The sequence below is a fragment of the Apus apus genome, chromosome 22, assembly GCF_020740795.1.
Source record: "Apus apus isolate bApuApu2 chromosome 22, bApuApu2.pri.cur, whole genome shotgun sequence".
Lineage (NCBI taxonomy): Eukaryota > Metazoa > Chordata > Aves > Apodiformes > Apodidae > Apus > Apus apus.
In genome coordinates, this window is record NC_067303.1 from 4,743,721 (window position 1) to 4,761,084 (window position 17,364).

Consider the following 17,364-nt stretch of genomic DNA (forward strand, 5'->3'; position numbering starts at 1 on the left):
CAGCCTTTCCTCAGGGAGATGTTCCACTTCATCATCTTGGTGGCTCTGGGCTGGACTCTTTCAAGCAGTTCCCTGTCCTTTCTGAACTGTGGGACCCAGAACTGGACACAATACTCCAGATGTGGCCTCACCAAGGCAGAACAGAGGGGGAGGAGAACCTCCCTTGACCTACGAACCACCCCCTTTCTAATGCACCCCAGGATGCCATTGGTCTTCTTGGCCACAAGGGCACATTGCTGGTTGCATTGATTTATCACACTGCCTTGCCTCTCTGGCAGCTGGTGAACTTCACATCTCTAAGTGTGAACAAACAGTGATTGTCACAAACTTTATTTCAGAGAAATGTCCCTTCCCAACACTCCGGGGAGGGCAATCAACAAGTAAAGCAACTTACCTGGGAGTGCAGTGGATCTGCAGACCTCAAGCAAGGAACAGATAGAAATCAGCCATGATGAGCTATTGGCAGAGTCTCACTGACCCCCCATCATAAAAGTTAACTGGATAAAGACATTTTAAACTGTTGCTACCTACAATTAATCCAATTAAAACCAGTGGTAGAATGCACCGGTATTTTGGACTGTTATTTAAACTCACCAGAGCCAGCTGGGAACGTGTGTGACTTGATTGTTTGCTGAGATGGTACTTTTGAGGGAGCTGAAGACAGCAGTGAAAGCCTGAATCAAATCCAGACCTGTCTCTCCCTCCTTGCCCATCCACAGCTTTTTCCAGCCAGGTGCTGGGCTGACACTAACCAGCTTCACTGTGACATAAATCCAACCTGCTTCAAAAACTGATGTGACCACTAATGGATATCTGGATGCAACCCCAATCTGAAAAAAAAAAAAAACAAAACCAAAAAACCAGACCCTGTGACTTTGTGCTCCACATTGCTATGCAATTTCCAAGCCTTTTCCCATCTCATACCTACAAACAGGCACAGGATTTGCTTCCTGCAGGCAGCTTGTTCTGCATCCAGTTCACTGGGAATGCTGGAAAAAACATACAGGGGTGGTTTATGAAGTCACTTGGACACAAAAGCAACACTGTGCTGACTTTGTTGGGACACAGATAGCCTAATCTAGCAGAGCTGCTCCTGTGACAGCTTATTACAGCTCCTAAACCTGGATAATCCACACTGGAGTGAGCATTTTTATAGCACCAAGCTTTCTTCCCATATCAACAAAACCGAGGCAGAATCTTTGTAAGGACAAATAAAGCTGCTCTACAGCCTGTCCTGAGTATCCTTCTTGCTCTCTGCTAGAATCAGTGTCCTCTGATTGGAGGAGGGATTAGAAAAAAAAACAGGTATTTATTATGAGGATAACGTCTGAAACGGTGGAGAAATACATGGTTGCTCATGGCTGTTATTTAAAGATCACCAGTGACACCGAAGGGCTTGACCTTCTGAGACAACGCAAACAACACACGCATTGCTAAACTCTGATACTTCGTCACATTTCAGAACACACAGAAATTCAGACTTGGTAACATTTCAGCCCCCACAGAAACCCGACACTTTGTGACCTTTGAGAAGCCACAGGAAACGACACTTTCCCTTTCCCATACAAAGTTAACTACCGGTAAAGGCTTCTTCCTCTGCACAAGCTTTTCCGCACACCTTGATCTGCTCAGTTCTCTCCTAAAGTCATTTCCTAAAGATCCTTTATTGCCAGCCTCTCAGCTTACCCTGGATCTTCAGAGAAACAGGACAAAGCCCCCAAAAGACCTTCTCTTACATGGATTTACTAGAGCACAAATTGAAGCAGACTTGGAAAGAGCAAAGTGCTGGTGTTTTGGTCTAACCAAACGAGTTGCTGCTTGCCCAGAGGTGGCTTCTGCAACACCCAGCCCGTGGTGATTGGTTCTCCCTCCATCTCTGAAATCAGATTTCTTTGGAAATGGCAGCAGAGATGTAATTTTACTTACAGCCAAGCTAGCCTGCAAGTCTCAGGAGCATTGCTTTAAAAGAAATAATGGGAAGATTAAAAAATAACAATAATAATAATAAAATTAAACTGACTAGAGGCAGATTTCGTTTTTTGCAATCAAAGCACATTGAGCCTGTGGACTCAAGGCTTGATTCTGGTGTGTTGTTCCTGAAGAGATGACATTTGGAAGACTCTTGCAGCTCTCAAGCAAAGCTGCAGAATGCTGCTGTGCTTTCTTCTCTGCTTCTGGACGACATCAGAGCATGAGCAAGCTCCCAGCATAAATTACTGCAGTCCCTGGGACCTCTTCATCAGGCAGCCAGGCTGCTTCTCACCAGGCCAGGCTCTCTAGAGAGCTCCACACCACACAGCTGCTCCCCAGCACAGGGGGATTTTGAGGTAGATTTAAGGGTTACATGCAAACAAGTAAATTGGCTTAACTATTTATAGAAAACAGACTTTTGGCATGCTGGATCTCTGGCAAAATGCTGCAACCAGGAGCAAGGCAGAGAAGCTGTTCTTTACCAACACAACACTACAGGTCTTCCCTGACTGTGGCTTGGCTACAGGCTTTTTCAGAGCTGCTGGTACAGACCATGCAAGGCAGGACTTTTCTTCCCTTCTGGGTCTGTTCCTGGTTCAAAGAAATTCTCGTTGGTGCCCAGGCCTCTTACTGCAATTGCTGGAAGTAGCACTCAAATACATTGTTTCCTCTCCTCCTATTTTAGGAGCATCCTTTGAAGCAGAGCTTTTGAAATGAGCACACAACTCTCTAGATCACTTGACAAAGCTGCTCTGTGTGTTGGTGGATTTCCCAGTGCTCAGCTGCTGCACAAAGGGCATAAGAAGCCCCTGTGCAAACAGACCTGAGCCCTGCACAACGTCCTGCTGGCAGCTCACATCTCCCCCAGCAGATTTTGTGGCACAGTCAGAACTTTGGGAAGTGAACAGAACAAGACACACACAGCTCCCAGCAGCTGCACAACCCAGTAGTTTGGCTCTGAAGGAAGGCAGCTTCCTGGTCGAGAAGCAGTAACACCACAGCAAGCATGCAGAGACACACAAGGCAACATTCAATAATGCTAAAACACACTCTCCTCCTATCATTGACAATGAAGCAAATCCTAGGCAACAATGTTTAGCTAATGAATGAGAACAGCTCATCGTCAGGGTGTGGAAACACAGGAGAACCTTCTCCTTTAGCATATAAGGCATAGAATGGTTTGGGTTGGAAGGACTTTAAAAATCATTTAGTTCCAACCCCCTGCATGGGCAGGGACACCTCCCACCAGACCAGGCTGCTCCAAGCCCCATCCAACCTGCCCTTCAACACTGCCAGGGATGGGGCAGCCACAGCTTCCCTGGGCAGCCTGGGCCAGGCTCTCACCACCCTCACACTCCAGAATTTCCTCCTCATGTCTCACCTCAATCTCCCCTCCTCCAGTTTTACTCCATTCCCCCTTGTCCTCTCATTCTAAGCCTTTGTCCCAAGTCCCTCCCCATCTTTCCTGAAGCCCCTTCAGTACTGGAAGAAAACAAAGGAAACATTTATTTTTCTCCAAGACTTGCCTAAGAGCAGGTGAAGGAAAGGCCTGGGAACAAACCTATGGAATAAACACACCCTTTCAGCCAGTCAGCAGCCTGAAAGCACCTATGAGCAACCACCAAACTACTAAGTACTCCTCACGACAGCTTTGCAAAGAAGAGTGTTTTCTGTGCCTGTTCACATGTCTGAGCAGCAATACTGGTGACAACTGTACAAGCTGTTGGCTCAGTCCCTAAGAAGCACCCACTTTGTTCATTTACACTGGCCATTCTGGCTCATCCAGCAACACACAAACTTACAAACTGCATCCGAAGAGAGAAAACAAATTCCCCATATAATTAAATAATCTTTATTTTATAAAACATCATATAAAGCATCTACACCACTCACTGGTGGAACATTAGTTGCTATTACACAGTAATTCAAACACAAGTTATTATTTCACACTAGTTCTGCAGTTCCCTGTTACAGTTTCTCTAGCCACTATGGACTAGCCTGAGGACAGGTCCCACCCTGTGCTCCATTGAAAGCTGCATTTCTTCTGGGTCTGTGATTCTAAACTGGACCTCACTAGATGGACTAAGCCTTGCTCTGAGACATGGTTGCTAGCTCTACCTCATTAAGCTGTTCCTAATTGCTCTTTTGTTTTCTGGTGCTCTTGTTGAACTTCTAAAGCCTCAAAATTGATCACAGTGCTCTACTTCTTCCAACCAAGTTTCCCCCCAGTTCAAAGATGAGGACCACTCAGCCATTAAAAGTGCCTTAACTTCCAAAACACCTTCACATGAGGGGTTCCACAGAAACCTGCAGTCACTGACACCCTCGGGCAGGCCAGGGCTGTAACCATGCACCCAGCTGCACACCAGACCTCAGAGTCCAAATCATCAGCACTGCTCAGGAAACTCTCCTTAGTGGGCAAGTCAACAGCTGCACTGGGAAATTAACAGGCTGTCTTCACTTACATTTCTTCAGGACCTGCTGCTGAAAGCCCTTATTCCCTGGGCAGGTTGGCTGCTGAAACTCTTTTGGCTCCAGGTTTACTGCAATCCTTAGGGAAAACCCACCAGACATCCTTTCTTCAACCTGGGAATCCACCTGAAGAAGCAGCAGGATGGCTGACCTTGATGCACCTGTCTGGCTTACTTACTCCTTTTGACTCCCACCCACCAGCACCACTGCAAAACACCCTGGACTCCTGCTTTTGGGAAGCAAGCCAGAGGCTGGGAAGTGCCATGTTCCAGGGACAAAGTGCTGATGATGGTGACAAGTGCTTCACTCAAAGCAACAGCATTTTGTCTTTATCCAGCCCAGACTGACACAGCCCCTAAAGCATTCCAAGGTGGCTTGGTGTTAAATGACAACACCCCACGAGGTAGGTAATACTGCACCCACTAAATAAAGTGGGTAAGCTGAGGCAAAAAAGGGTCCTTGACATGCCTGGCAGCAGCAGAGCTGGGGAAGAACCAGCGAGCCCCAAGTAGCCCTTCTTGTGGCCCTTCAAGGCTCAAGAATCTCTCACTGTGCTGTGCTGAATGAGTCAAGTTTCCTTTTCAGAACCAGCTCAGCCACCAGTGGGCTCTGCTAATCTGAAGTGCTTTGGGCTCTGCAGGTCTTTGGCTGCAACAGGCGAGGCTGACAGCAGAACTGGCACCTGAGCTGCACTGGTGGTGCTGAGGCTCAAAATGATCATAATAATGACAGCAATACCAATGGAACAGTGCTAAGAACATGCAGTGAAATAAACACCAGAAGCTGCCAACTGGGGGACACTATTTTTCCTCTGCAAATGGAACCAGATAAGTAACACTTAGATTTTCTCCCAGTTAGGTTTGCTCTTTTTTTTTTTTTTTTTTTGGCTTTAGAAAGTCCAGATTCTGTGCCTCTCACTTCACTAATTACACAGGCTGTAAGAGAAGTCTCTCTTACCCTATAAATGCTCATCTTCATAAAGTGAGCCAGATCCAAGCAGGGAGACAGAAGTGAATTCAAAGCCCAGGGGTCAAGGCATCAATTCAGATGAAGGAAAGCCAAGGTCAGGCCTCTGGCTTGAACAGGTAACTCTCCCCATCTCAGCCACCACATTCTGAAGATGCACACTGGTCACTCTTCAACCAGAAATCCCAATGTGCATCTGAGGAAACCCTCCTGTCAAAAGTGGTATCTAGGGTCCTGGGGAAAAACATCAATGCCAGTTTCAAGTGGCTTTCAACCACCTTTTTCCAGCTTTTCCATCATTTCCACCATTTTCCCCTGCAGTGCCCCACTACCCCCAGACACTGTGGCAGACTCTGGGTTCAGATGCACTGAGCTGAACTGGGGTTGACACCTTCAAGGGCAGCAGAAACACAGAGTCTTCCCTACAAATCAGGTTCTGACCCCTGCTCCCTTCAGATTGCCAAAAAACAGCAAGTCCAGAGAGTTTGCAGATTGCTGCAGTAAAACACTCTCTGCATTTGCTGTTCTTATTTTTAAAAGTTACTTACAGCTTGGATAAAGTACTTGACAATCTCAAGACATGCTGTTTGGTCTCAGGCTGGCTCCACGCTCTGCCTGCGTTTGGGCCAAGAAGCACAGCAGAGGGAATTTTGGCATTCTGCAAAAAAAAAGCAAACAGGGTCTACCAGCCAGAAAACCACTTACTGGAGAGTCTTGATGGGGCTTCTCACAATGGAGAGTGTTGGTGGCTCAAGGGGGAGCTAAAAAGCAGTATTTGGAGGGGCTGGGTGGGGATTTAACAGCAAGGGATTAAAAAGAGGGGCAAAAAATCAGAATTGTTTCACACTGGGGGTTGTGTCTTTGGGTGTGTTCACAGAGCACCTAGTCCTGCAAGGTGCCAGTGCTGATTAGAGCTTCTGGACACTACTGAAAAATAAGTTATCAATACCTTATTAAATAAGTTATTAAAAGGAATTAGAAAGGGTGCAAAACAACGACCTACCTAAAAGAATGTCCTTCCTAGAGTCACACTCTAGCTCAACCACCAAAATCGTTTCTCCCAAAGGAGATGCAGGGATAATGAACAAAGTGCAGGTAACAACCATCGTTCTGCAGTCAGATAGCACCTCTCAAGTAAAGATCTGAAAGTGCATAACACAGATGGCTCAGCTCCATCCCCCCAGTTCACAGATGGGGATATTAGGCACAGAGTTAGAGTGACGTGACTTGCCCAAGGTCACGCAACAAGTTGGTGGAAGAGCCGGGAATCCCAACTCGGATGAAACACTAGAACATGCTTCTCCCTAACAGTGTGAAGAGTCACTCTAGCTGTCTAGACTGTACAGGACACTGAACATGAAGATCTAGTGTTATCTTCCCTTCTGTTCCAAGATCCAGTGCTGAATTAGTTAGCTACGAACATTACTATTTACACCTGCACTGCTGGACTAGTTCTGTTTAGTCTGTAAAATTAGCCCTTTTCTCACTCCTATCATTTAACATATCCTGACATACACACTGAGCCAGCCTCTGCCAGGCCAAGCACTGCAGGTCCAGTGAATCCATGGCATAGCTCCACGGATTTCCATGGAGTTACTCCAGGGATAAATTTGGCTCCAGAATCGCTAACGTGCATTGGCTCCTCTCCCGACAGTGGCATTTCAGGCACCATCCCCTCCTTGCCAGCCAGTGATCTCGAGGAAGTCTTTCCTCAGCATCCAGTCAGTGGCTTTTCAGGTGTCCATTAGTTTTCAAGAATAACTCCTCACTCCTTCGACTCCTCCAAGCATGGTACTTCTTCATGCTCTTCCTCCGGGCGAAGCGACAGATGCTGACCATGAAGACCCAGGAGACTGCGTACATGATGACACCCCCCAGCTTAATGTACCACCTGGGCTTGGGAGAAGCAAGCTCACAGTACATCAGCCAGGCCCCCACTCCAATCCTCACCCCAGTGAAGAGGACCACAAAGAAGAAATCCACCAGGTCGCCCGTGAAGCTGTGGTAACACCCCATCTCCTTCAGGAACCAGCGGGCCTGCAGCAGCGGGTTGGTGATCTCACTCCCAAAGATGACAGCATTGACCTCTGCAGCTGACTCCCCCAGGGCCAGCGAGGCTGTGATGCCCACGATGCTCACCAGATGGTGGGCCAGCATCAGGGCACCCTCTGCCTGGAAGTACACACACCAGCAAAGGTCGAAGAGGAAGTAGCCCAAGCTAAGGCACAGCACGTGTACCTGAAGAGTTGTGTTTGGTGATCCTGAAACACAGAGACACCAGGCAGAGCTTTAAAGCATGGAGACAATAAGCAGGCAGAATCCTAGACAAGGAAAGGGCATTCACCTTCAGCACTGGCAGGCTGATTTTAGAGTATGCTCATCACAGCTCAGCTGCAGAAGTCAGGCAAGTCACAGTGCTGCTGTTGTCAGCCTGGCAGCTGCACACACGTAATGGCCACACAACGTGACCACACACTCTGCCAGACTGCAGCTGGGGAGAGCCATTACACCAGCAAAACACAGTACCAGTCTCTCCATTTCTCTAGTCCTTTCCATCACAAAGCAGCTCAGCTATTGTTACAATCACCATTTCCCAAGCGGGCTGGACACTGAGGTGGTAGGAGAGCCCCACTTTGTGCCACCACCTGACTTGGGACGACAACTTAAATCACAGAATGTTAACTTTCGTTACTTACCTGGGTGACTCAGAGGCCAGGGGCCATCAATAAAGCCAATGTAAGCAGAAAGACAGGTAGCAAGGATGCCATGGGTCAGTGTGACCAGCCTGCAGCTCCACTCGTAATTCCGGTGCCTGTAGCGACGGCAGAACCAAGCGTAGAGAGAGAGCCAGACCAGCAGGCTGCAGGCGACTCGCAGGGGCAGGGGGAACAGCATCCTGGCCCAGAAAGACAAAACTCATCAGAAGGTCCAGCCTTCAGCAGTGCTGGCACAACCCAGCGCAGCATTTCACCAGCAACCATCCCGTGTGGCACCTGCACCTGCCCTGCGCAAGGCACTGGCTGCTCCTTCCTCTGCAGTTTGAGGAGTGAAAACCACCCAGCTCTCATCACTGCACACTTCATCTTTTCTGGCCTCAAGAACCTCCAAACCATTTTGATAGGGAAGGGTGAGATGCTATGCCCATAAAGATTGTTTTTCATTTCTTTCATACACCTTCCCTCACTCCCTGTGCAATGCAGAAGATCTCAAACCAGCAAAAGACACGCTGCCAGAACATAACTGCAGTGCAGAAACATCTGCTGAGGACGCTGCTCTTGTTACTAAAAGCCCTCCAAATACTCCAACATCTACATCTTATTCATATTGATAGTCCACCTCCATCAAATCTCTGCCTCGCTATTCCTGAGCCTTCAGAAAAGTGCATCAAAACAAGCTGAGTTGCACTCTGGGATACACAAGTTTCCAGTTGTGCAACAGCCAAAGCTCCACTGGTCCTTCTGGTACCTGCTGACCAGCTCACTGGGTTCACACCCAAGGCTGGGGAACACCAAAAGGACTGCACCTGGTGAGGAGTCAGAGTTGCCATACCCAAGCTTCCTGTTCTGCCTGTTGCAGGTAGACTTAAGAGGCTGGGTAAACAAAACCATTATGGTATAATGGACCTCAGGGACATGGAGGAATGAAATAAGGATGTGATTAACTGCTCTGACCACGTGTTTCCATCACCAGCCCCGACAGCTGAGGTCCTTTTGTACTCAGAGTCAGGGCAGTTAAGGCAAGAAGAATTCTGACGTGTCAAAAGGGTTTGAGCACCTGGAGAAGCCTGGTAGAAGAAACAGGAACAACCTCTTAAATCTTTTGAAATGTTTTCCACACCTGTGCACGAAAAAGATGCTTCTCCAATGCCTGGAAAGAAAAATGAGGGCTACCTGCCAACTGCACATCCAAGCTCAACATCTGTCCTGCCCACATAACAACAGACACTGCACCTGTGAATTATGACTGTCCCCTCACACTGAAAAGGGCAAGATCCGGGGGGGAAAAAAGCAGCAAATACATTATTATTTGTACCACGAGCAGCAACGGGGCCACGAATGAAAGCAAGCTCTACAGTTCTTACACGTGCCTAAAAATCCAGCCCAGAACAGCCCTGCTCCCCCCGCCCCGAAAGGGCTTGGAAACCAACCGGGCACCTCCAGCCAAGCACCGTTATTTCCTTTCTCGGCTTGGGGTTGGTTTGTTTGCTTGGGGTTTTTTTTTTTTTTTTTGCTACAAACGAGAACCCAGAGGAACCCAGAGATCCTAACCAACGTGCCCCAACCCGCCGACACAGCCCACCCAGCCGGGGCCTCCCGCCCCGCTCCCCCCCGCTCGGCTCCATCCCCGCGGCTGCCGCAGCTGTTGCCGGGGGAGCCGGGCGGCAGGAGCAGCCCCTTCCCCTGGCCCCGGCTCCCTCTGAACCCCCCCCCTGCACCCCTGGCACCCCCACCTGCAGGGCCGCGGCTGCTGGGGCCGGCCCGGCGTCTGTGCCGCCCGGGAAGAGGAAGCGGCGGCAGCGGCGGCCGAGGGGCACCTGGTGGCGGGGAGGAGGGACGGCAGGGATGCGGGGAGGGATGCGGGGAGGGATGCGGGATGCGGGAAGGGGGTGAGGGATGGGGATGCGGGAAGGGAGGAGGGAAGGGATGCGGGATGGGGGTGAGGGATGGGGATGCGGGGTGGGAGGAGGGAAGGGATGCGGGATGGGGGTGAGGGATGGGGATGCGGGATGGCGGTGAGGGATGGGGATGCGGGATGGGAGGAGGGGAGGGATGCGGGAAGGGGATGCGGGATGGGGGTGAGGGATGGGGGTGAGGGAAGGAGGATGCGGGAAGGGATGCAGGAAGGGAGGAGGAAAGGGAGGAGGAAAGGGATGCGGGAAGGGGGATGTCGGAGGAGATGCGGGATGGGAGGAGGGAAGGAGGATGCGGGATGGGGGTGAGGGATGGCGGTGCGGGAAGGGGGTTCCGGAGAGGGGGATGCGAGAGGGGGATGCGGGAAAGGGCATGCGGGAAGGGGGCGCGGGAAGGGGGTGAAGGGAGGGGGTGTGGGAAGGGGTGCGGAAAGGGAGGGTGAGGGAAGGGATGGGGTGCGGGAAAGGGAGAACAGGGAAGGGGAGAGCAGGGAAGGGATGCGGGGAGAGCAGGGAAAGGATGAGGGAAGGGATGCGGGACGGGGTGCAGGAAGGGGGATGGGGGAAGGGATGGGGTGCGGGAAGGAATGGGGTGTGGGAAGGGGAGAGCAGGGAAGGGATGCGGGGAGAGCAGGGGAAGGACGCGGAAAGAACTCCAGCAATCCCTGCCGGCCCCGCAGCGCATCCCTCCCGACCCCTGCCGAGCGGCTGTGGACCCCCCCCCCGCGGGGCAGGTCCCGGCTGCTCTGGTTCGCTGGGCGCTCTGAACCCAAGCCCACCCCGCCTGCAGTGCCCAGCAAGTTGTAGCTGGCAGCTCGTGTTCCCCCCGGACACGCACAACACAGAGCACCTCTGCATCCCGCGGGCACGGGAGCTTGGTCCCACGCACCCAAGACCTGCTCCAATCGTCCCACGTATCCCAGGGGTATGAGCTGCAGGCTCGTTTCACCCGCACCCCGGCAGCGCCCGAGGTGAAATGACTCTTCTACAGAAGCTGTTAAACTGCGGCAGGACAGCACCAGGATCCTGCTGCCACAGCCCGGGGGTTGGGCACCCGGGCACAGCACAGAAGAGGCAGCTTCAGCAAGCTGGGGAGCAACCAGCCCTGCCCTGGACATGCCCTCTGAGCCAGGCTCATCTTCTGCAGAGGTTTAGGTGAGACATGAGGAGGAAATTCTGGAGTGTGAGGGTGGTGAGACCCTGGCCCAGGTTGCCCAGGGAAGCTGTGGCTGCCCCATCCCTGGCAGTGTTGAAGGGCAGGTTGGATGGGGCTTGGAGCAGCCTGGGCTGGTGGGAGGTGTCCCTGCCCATGCAGGGGGGATGGGACTGGATGATTTTGAAGCTCCCTTCCAATCCAAACCATTCCATGATTCTTCTCACTCAGTGCTAAATTGGTCCTTTTCTCTCTCCTCCCTGTCCACATACACAGAATAACAAAATCCAGGACACCTGAAGTAGGTCAGGAAAAGGCTGCTCCAACCAACACACTTAACTCCTTTCGTAAGTTGCAAACAAAACAATCTCTCACACCCAGAAATAGCATTTGTGGGTTGTTTTTTCTTCCTTCATCATGTCAAATTTCACCTTTTGAAATGCAGGTGGTGGGGATTGGCTTGTTCAGCCTCCTACACCACTTGTAATACACCTGTTTTCAGCTGGATATCTCCCCAATTTTTTACCTAACTTATCCAGTTGGGGCCATTCACATGTTCCTGTTGCTACAAGATGCTCACCCTTCAGCCATTTCAGCACAACACCCTCACTAGCATTTATAGTGCCTTTGATTCTCTGACAAATCATAGGTCCACCTTAGCTGGACCAGGCACCAAGTCCTCTCCAATAGCCTCAAGAACACCTGAGCTGGAGCTGTTCTAGTATTTAGTTTAGGATAAAGAACCTCAGTGACTGCCAGAAAAAACCACTATAGGGCCGATGTTGACTCATAGCACAGAAACAGAGAAGCCCAGAAGAACAACTGAGGTGGTCACAAAAGAGCACTCAAAGCCTCAACAAGGCAAGGACCATTTAATGCCCACGGTAGAATATAGAGGAGTTCTGGAGGTTTGTGGTTTTGGTGGTTTTTTAGTTTTGTTCAAGATCATAAAATGGGCAAAAACAGCATCTGGTGAGATGGAAGGTTCAGCATCTGCCAGTGGATTGTACCAGAAGTGCAGCTTATACCCTCATTTTCCTGTTTGCTTTGTGCAGAGTCAGCCACCTAAATAGGCAGGCTGAGTTGCCCTGGCTCAGTTTGCCCTCAGCTGAATGGTATTCACCAAAACAGCTCAGGACAGAATCTCTGCTAACAGCTATTGTACCCCGCTGCTCCTCTGAGTGCAGCTACACCCTCCCTCAGCAGAACAGGCTTTCTTCTTGTCTCCTTTGTCTATCTAAAGGGAACCTACAACACTGAAGGGTCACAGAACACATAAGCTCTGAAACACTGGGAACCTACTTGTCCAAAAAGAAACTGGCAATATACAAGAATTGGAAATGCACAAGAGTCCAGGAGGGCTCCTCAGGGATAGAGTGAGAGTGATGCTTCCTTTTTGTGACTGTAAAAACCCTCAAGGATGTTTGCCAAATAAAAATCAGACACCTGGATTAAAAATGACATTATTTGAAATGTTAGGAAATAAGAAATCCAATGGGACACTGAGGGTGGAGCCAGATGCTTTTCTATCATCACACCAGGATGTTTATCACTAAAACTACCCCTAAAACTACCCTTAGATGAGATGTGGTGCATGGCCACCTGAGGACACTTCCTTTGCCACGACCTTACAACCCAAACCTTATGAATTGGTCATTGCTAGGATGAAATGCAGCAAAAGAGGTCATTATGCTGCAGAGAAAAAAAATAAAAGGCAACCTGGGATGTAGACCATGGGCAGAATTAACAGTCACCCCATGACCTTGCATCCATCACGAGCAAACACCTGAGTTTAGTGGCCCATTCTTAAATTCCTTGGGATACAGAATGTGACTCATTGGCAAGGCAGGTTATGGGTTCTTTAGTCAATAATCTGAGCTTCAGCTGACCTTCATCTGAGCTTCATACCTCAAACCTGAGCTGCAGAGCACATGGCTTGTTCTGTGCATGTTCCCCCACTGTCTCACTCCTTCCTGAAGGGAATAGACCAGAGCTTTGCCAGTGACTACTGGCCTTAGACACAGGCTACCCTCAAGCTTCTTTTCCTCAGCATTAACTTCAGTTGCCTCCTTAAGAGCCGTAACAAAAGAACATTACAGCAATTGCTTCTTTTTTTGGAAGAGAACACAACTTTATTAGAAATCTCATCACTCATGAGAGTTTTCAGAAGAGCCCAGTGACTCTGGCCAGGGCCAGGCCCCTAGAGCCAAGCTGGAAAGGTGTCAGGAGTGCAAGGCTCCTGTTTTTTCTAAACATATTGTCCTGCTAACTTGCCTGGATTCCCAGCTGCAATGCATCCAGAGGGCCCATCAAAAATGAGGTTATTTCATGTCATTTTTAATCTCTCCAGACACCTTGCTGTAACCCTCAGCCAAGGGGGATATCTGCACTGCACAGTGCCAAAGTTTGTGGAGATAAGAGGCATGGGGAGCTGGCAAGGATGCAACTCCCCAACAGCTGTACTCCCTCTGCTCCCCTCCTTCACCTTTGTGGCAGGGCTACCACCTCACTTGAGCAAGAGCCACCCAGACTCTTCAGCTCCATGAAGAAGCCCTTCTAAACAAGGTCTTTGAAAGCAGGAAGGAAAGCCAACCAACCTTGCTAAGCCTGAAGGCAACACAGGGCCATTTGTTTCTCAGCCATAAGCAAGGCTGTTGTGGGAGAATAAATCTGAACTGCAGCCTTAGAGGAAAATTCACATTAAAAGCCCAGGGAGGAATGTCAGAACACAGTTCTGTGAGGTAAAGAAAACAAGAAAACTGGTTGATCCTCTGAGACCTGCTGGTATGGAGTGGATGTTACACTGAGATCTGCCTAAATATTACTGTGACTCCTAAAATACAGTCAATTATTAGACTCATTAGCCATGCACTCAGCTTAGCTGGCTTGTAAATGAACCAACCCCAGAAGAGAAAGAGCATCTCTCACCCACAAAATGCCTCATTTTTTTTCCTTAAAGCAATCCAAGGCTAGGTGAGCACCTGCTTATGGAGTTTCTTGGCACAAGACTAATTCCTGACTTGCTTGCCAGGGCCTGAGTCAATCCTGGTAAAGTTACACTGCTCCAAGATTAGTATCTGCTTGAATGCAAGTATTAAAAGAGAAATGTATCATTAAAAACAATGAGGTAAAACATTGCCTCACCTAAAGTACCATCACTTCACCTGAATCTTTTTCAGAGGCTTGTGTCCAAGGACTTCATTGTCCAAGCCCAGGGTTAAGGGAGACTGAGGCTTGGTAAACCTTTGCTAGGTCACACCCCTACCCAGTCCCACTGGCAGGAAGATGGGAATGTTGATGTTTGATTTTCTGGCTCAACACTTTGAAATAAGTCTGCCTTCAAAATGATTATGGAGCTTGCAGATAGTGCAATTATTGGTTGCTTACTGAATGGGTCTGGCATTGCCAGCCTCCTTGAGACTGCACCATTGCTGGCCAAGCCAGGGAATCAGAGTTCAGTAGCCATGCCAGGTTCCTCAGACTTCCACTCAAATCCCTCTTCTCTCAGCTTTCCCATGCTCCTAGTGTTGACTCATCTCCTCCAGGGGTAGCAGACCAGTGCCAGAAGGCCAATTCCAACATCTGTTTTAGGAGTTATTTCCACAGAAGTAGGATTCAATAGCCAGCACCCTGGCCCAAGTGATTGTCCTCCACGACCCATCAATGAGCTGTCAAGTGCCCATTAGTTTTCACAGATGGATTCATACTCCTCAGGCTTGCCCGGGAATGGTATTTTTTCCACATTTTCCTCCTGACAAAGCAGCAGATTTCAGCCATGAACCCCAAAGACACAACGTACATGGCCAGGCCTCCAGCCTTGAGAAGCCAGCTGGGATCAGGGGATGTCACCATGGCCCGCATGATGAAAGCTCCTCCTCCAATTCGCAGCACCAGGAAGAGGAACACAAAGAGGAAATCCACCACCTCTCCCAGCAGAGTGTGGTAACATCCCATTTCCCGCAGAAACCAGCGAGTCTGGAGCAGTGGGTTGGTGATTTCGCTCACAAATACGACAGCATTGACTTCTGTAGCAGACTTCCCCAGCCCCAGCACCACGATCATGCCACAGATGCTCAGCATGTGATGGAACAGCATCAGGCACCCCTCTGTCTTGAAATACAGGCACCAGCCCAGGTCAAAAATAAAGTAACCCAAGGTCAGGCACAGCACGTGGGTCTGAAGAGATGTGTTTGGTGAACCTGAAATGAAGGATGTACATAAGCCTGGGGTCTTATTTAGACATTATGCTGCAATATGGGGCAACACAGTTTGTGAGTTGGTCTCTTTCCTCCTTAGTTTCCAGCCTTACCTACTGGGCAAGTGCTACACTGGAGCCTTGGATGTCTGCTCCTGCTCTCCCTTCACACACCAGTCTGCCCAGCAGACCCAGGCAGGCCACCCCATCCTGCTACACTACTGTTCCTCTTTTTCTCTCCACCTTTTTAGAAAGCAGGGCTGGAAAGCCTGACCCCCATCAGCAGAACTAGTTGAGATTACGTGATAAAAACCAGCAAGCAAAAACCCCACAGCCAAGTGCCAGGAGTTATTTACACCCTTAAAGATGCAAAGGGCACTTGGTATATTCTCAACACTAACTGCAATAAACTCGAGCTGCCAACCTGAAAACTTTCAGTTTGTACGTGGATGAAACAACCAGCCAACAAGCCAATCCAAACAAACACACACCCAAACAACACCAAAAAAAGAAAAGCTTAACTGTAAGAAGTGGTAAGGGCTGGAGAAGAAGCAGGGGAGTGAAATCCTGCTCCAAACAAGCCCCCAAAACCTGCACATAAGAGACCAGACGGCAAAAGGAAGCAGCCCCCACTCCATCTGAAACCAGAGCTGCCCAGGCTGCCCGACAAGGACACGTGTAAGACTCCAAACATACCTGCATGGGTCAGGGGCCAGGGGCCATCCAGGAGTGCGGTGTAACCCGAGAGGCAGGTGACAACCAGCCCATGCAGCAGGGTGACCAAGCGGCAGCTCCACTCGCAGGAACGGTGCTGGTTGCAGCGGCAGAAGCAGGCGTAGAGGAGCAGCCAGGCCACCAGGCTGCAGCTCACCTCCAGAGCCACGGGAACCATCCTGCTGAACACAGGGCGGGGAGGCTGGGAGCACAGCAGCCCCGTGCCAAAGGGGTCTCCACCCAGGGCACCTGCCCCAGCACCCACCCCAGCCCGTTTGTGGAAATCCCAGGAGAAAAATAAATCCAGAACAACAACAACAACAAAAACCCCAACAAACCAAAACCTAAAAACCAAACCCCCAACAACAACAAACAAACCAAAACCAGACAACACCGAAACACACACCTGCAAAGCAAAGCAAAGCAAAACCCACCTCGCACCCTCCCCACGAGCACCGCTTCCCACCAACGCCCCGGTAGCACCAGCTCCCCACAAGTCCCTTCATCGTTACCAGGGCTCTGATGCCTCCGGGGAAAAACCCAGGGACCCGGCACACCCAGATCCCAAGTGGCTCAGCCCCCAGACCCGCCTCCCACGCCCTCACCCTCCGGGGCCGGGACGGAACAGCCACCCCCGGGGCTTACCCCGGGGCTCCCCAGCTCCGGGGCTCCCCAGCTCCTCACCCGGGGCTCCCCAGCTCCTCACCCCGGGCTCCCCGCTGCCTTCTGTCCCTCCGAGTCCTGCTCTGCCCCGCCGGGACCTGCCGCCCGGCTGCGGGCTCCGGGAATACCCGGGGAAAGAGGCGGTACCGACGTGCAGCGAAAGGCTTTTATCTTCCCCTGCCTTTCCCTCCCCTGCCCGCCCCCGAGCGGGGCAGTTCTTACCGGGGAGGGTCCCTCCCTCCCTCTCCAGTTGCCCCTTCAACTTGCCAGCCCCGTTCGTTCAGCCCCGCTCACCTCTCCCGGAGGAGAAAAGGGATCCGAGCAGCACAGCTCGGGGCTCCCTGGGCGAGGGACAGGGCTGCGCTGCCGGCGGGCAGTGCGGGGAAGGGGGAACAGGGTGGGAGAGATAAGGACAGGCTTTTGGAGTGGGTCAGCCGGGAGGGTAACTCCCCCCAGCCTCAGCCCTCCCGGCTGGGAGAGCCCCACAGGGTCCCCAGGCTTTCACCTGGCTGCGTGATTCCTTTTGGCAGGTGACCCTGTTCTGCCAGGGGGGCTGGGCTAGGTGATCTTCCGAGGTCCCTCCCAACCCCTAAGATTCTG

At 50.8% G+C, this 17,364-nt stretch overlaps 1 protein-coding gene across 5 annotated transcripts; it reads right to left on the reverse strand.

The window, feature by feature from the left end:
• Positions 1 to 3,807: 3,807 nt before the first annotated feature.
• TLCD5 (TLC domain containing 5) lies at positions 3,808 to 16,737 on the reverse strand. Of its 5 annotated transcripts, none has more exons than XM_051638664.1 (4): positions 16,536 to 16,737; positions 16,084 to 16,280; positions 8,106 to 8,305; positions 3,808 to 7,670 (listed from the first exon to the last, which is right to left on the reverse strand). In XM_051638664.1, exons 1-4 carry the CDS (start codon positions 16,605 to 16,607, stop codon positions 7,132 to 7,134), a joined length of 1,008 nt encoding a protein of 335 aa, XP_051494624.1. In that variant the 5' UTR covers positions 16,608 to 16,737; the 3' UTR covers positions 3,808 to 7,131. The 5 variants fall into 5 exon arrangements, with proteins under 5 accessions (XP_051494624.1, XP_051494623.1, XP_051494626.1 ...); XM_051638663.1 differs by having other exon boundaries at positions 16,084 to 16,283; XM_051638666.1 differs by lacking the exons at positions 16,084 to 16,280; positions 16,536 to 16,737 and adding an exon at positions 14,580 to 14,845.
• Positions 16,738 to 17,364: the final 627 nt, after the last annotated feature.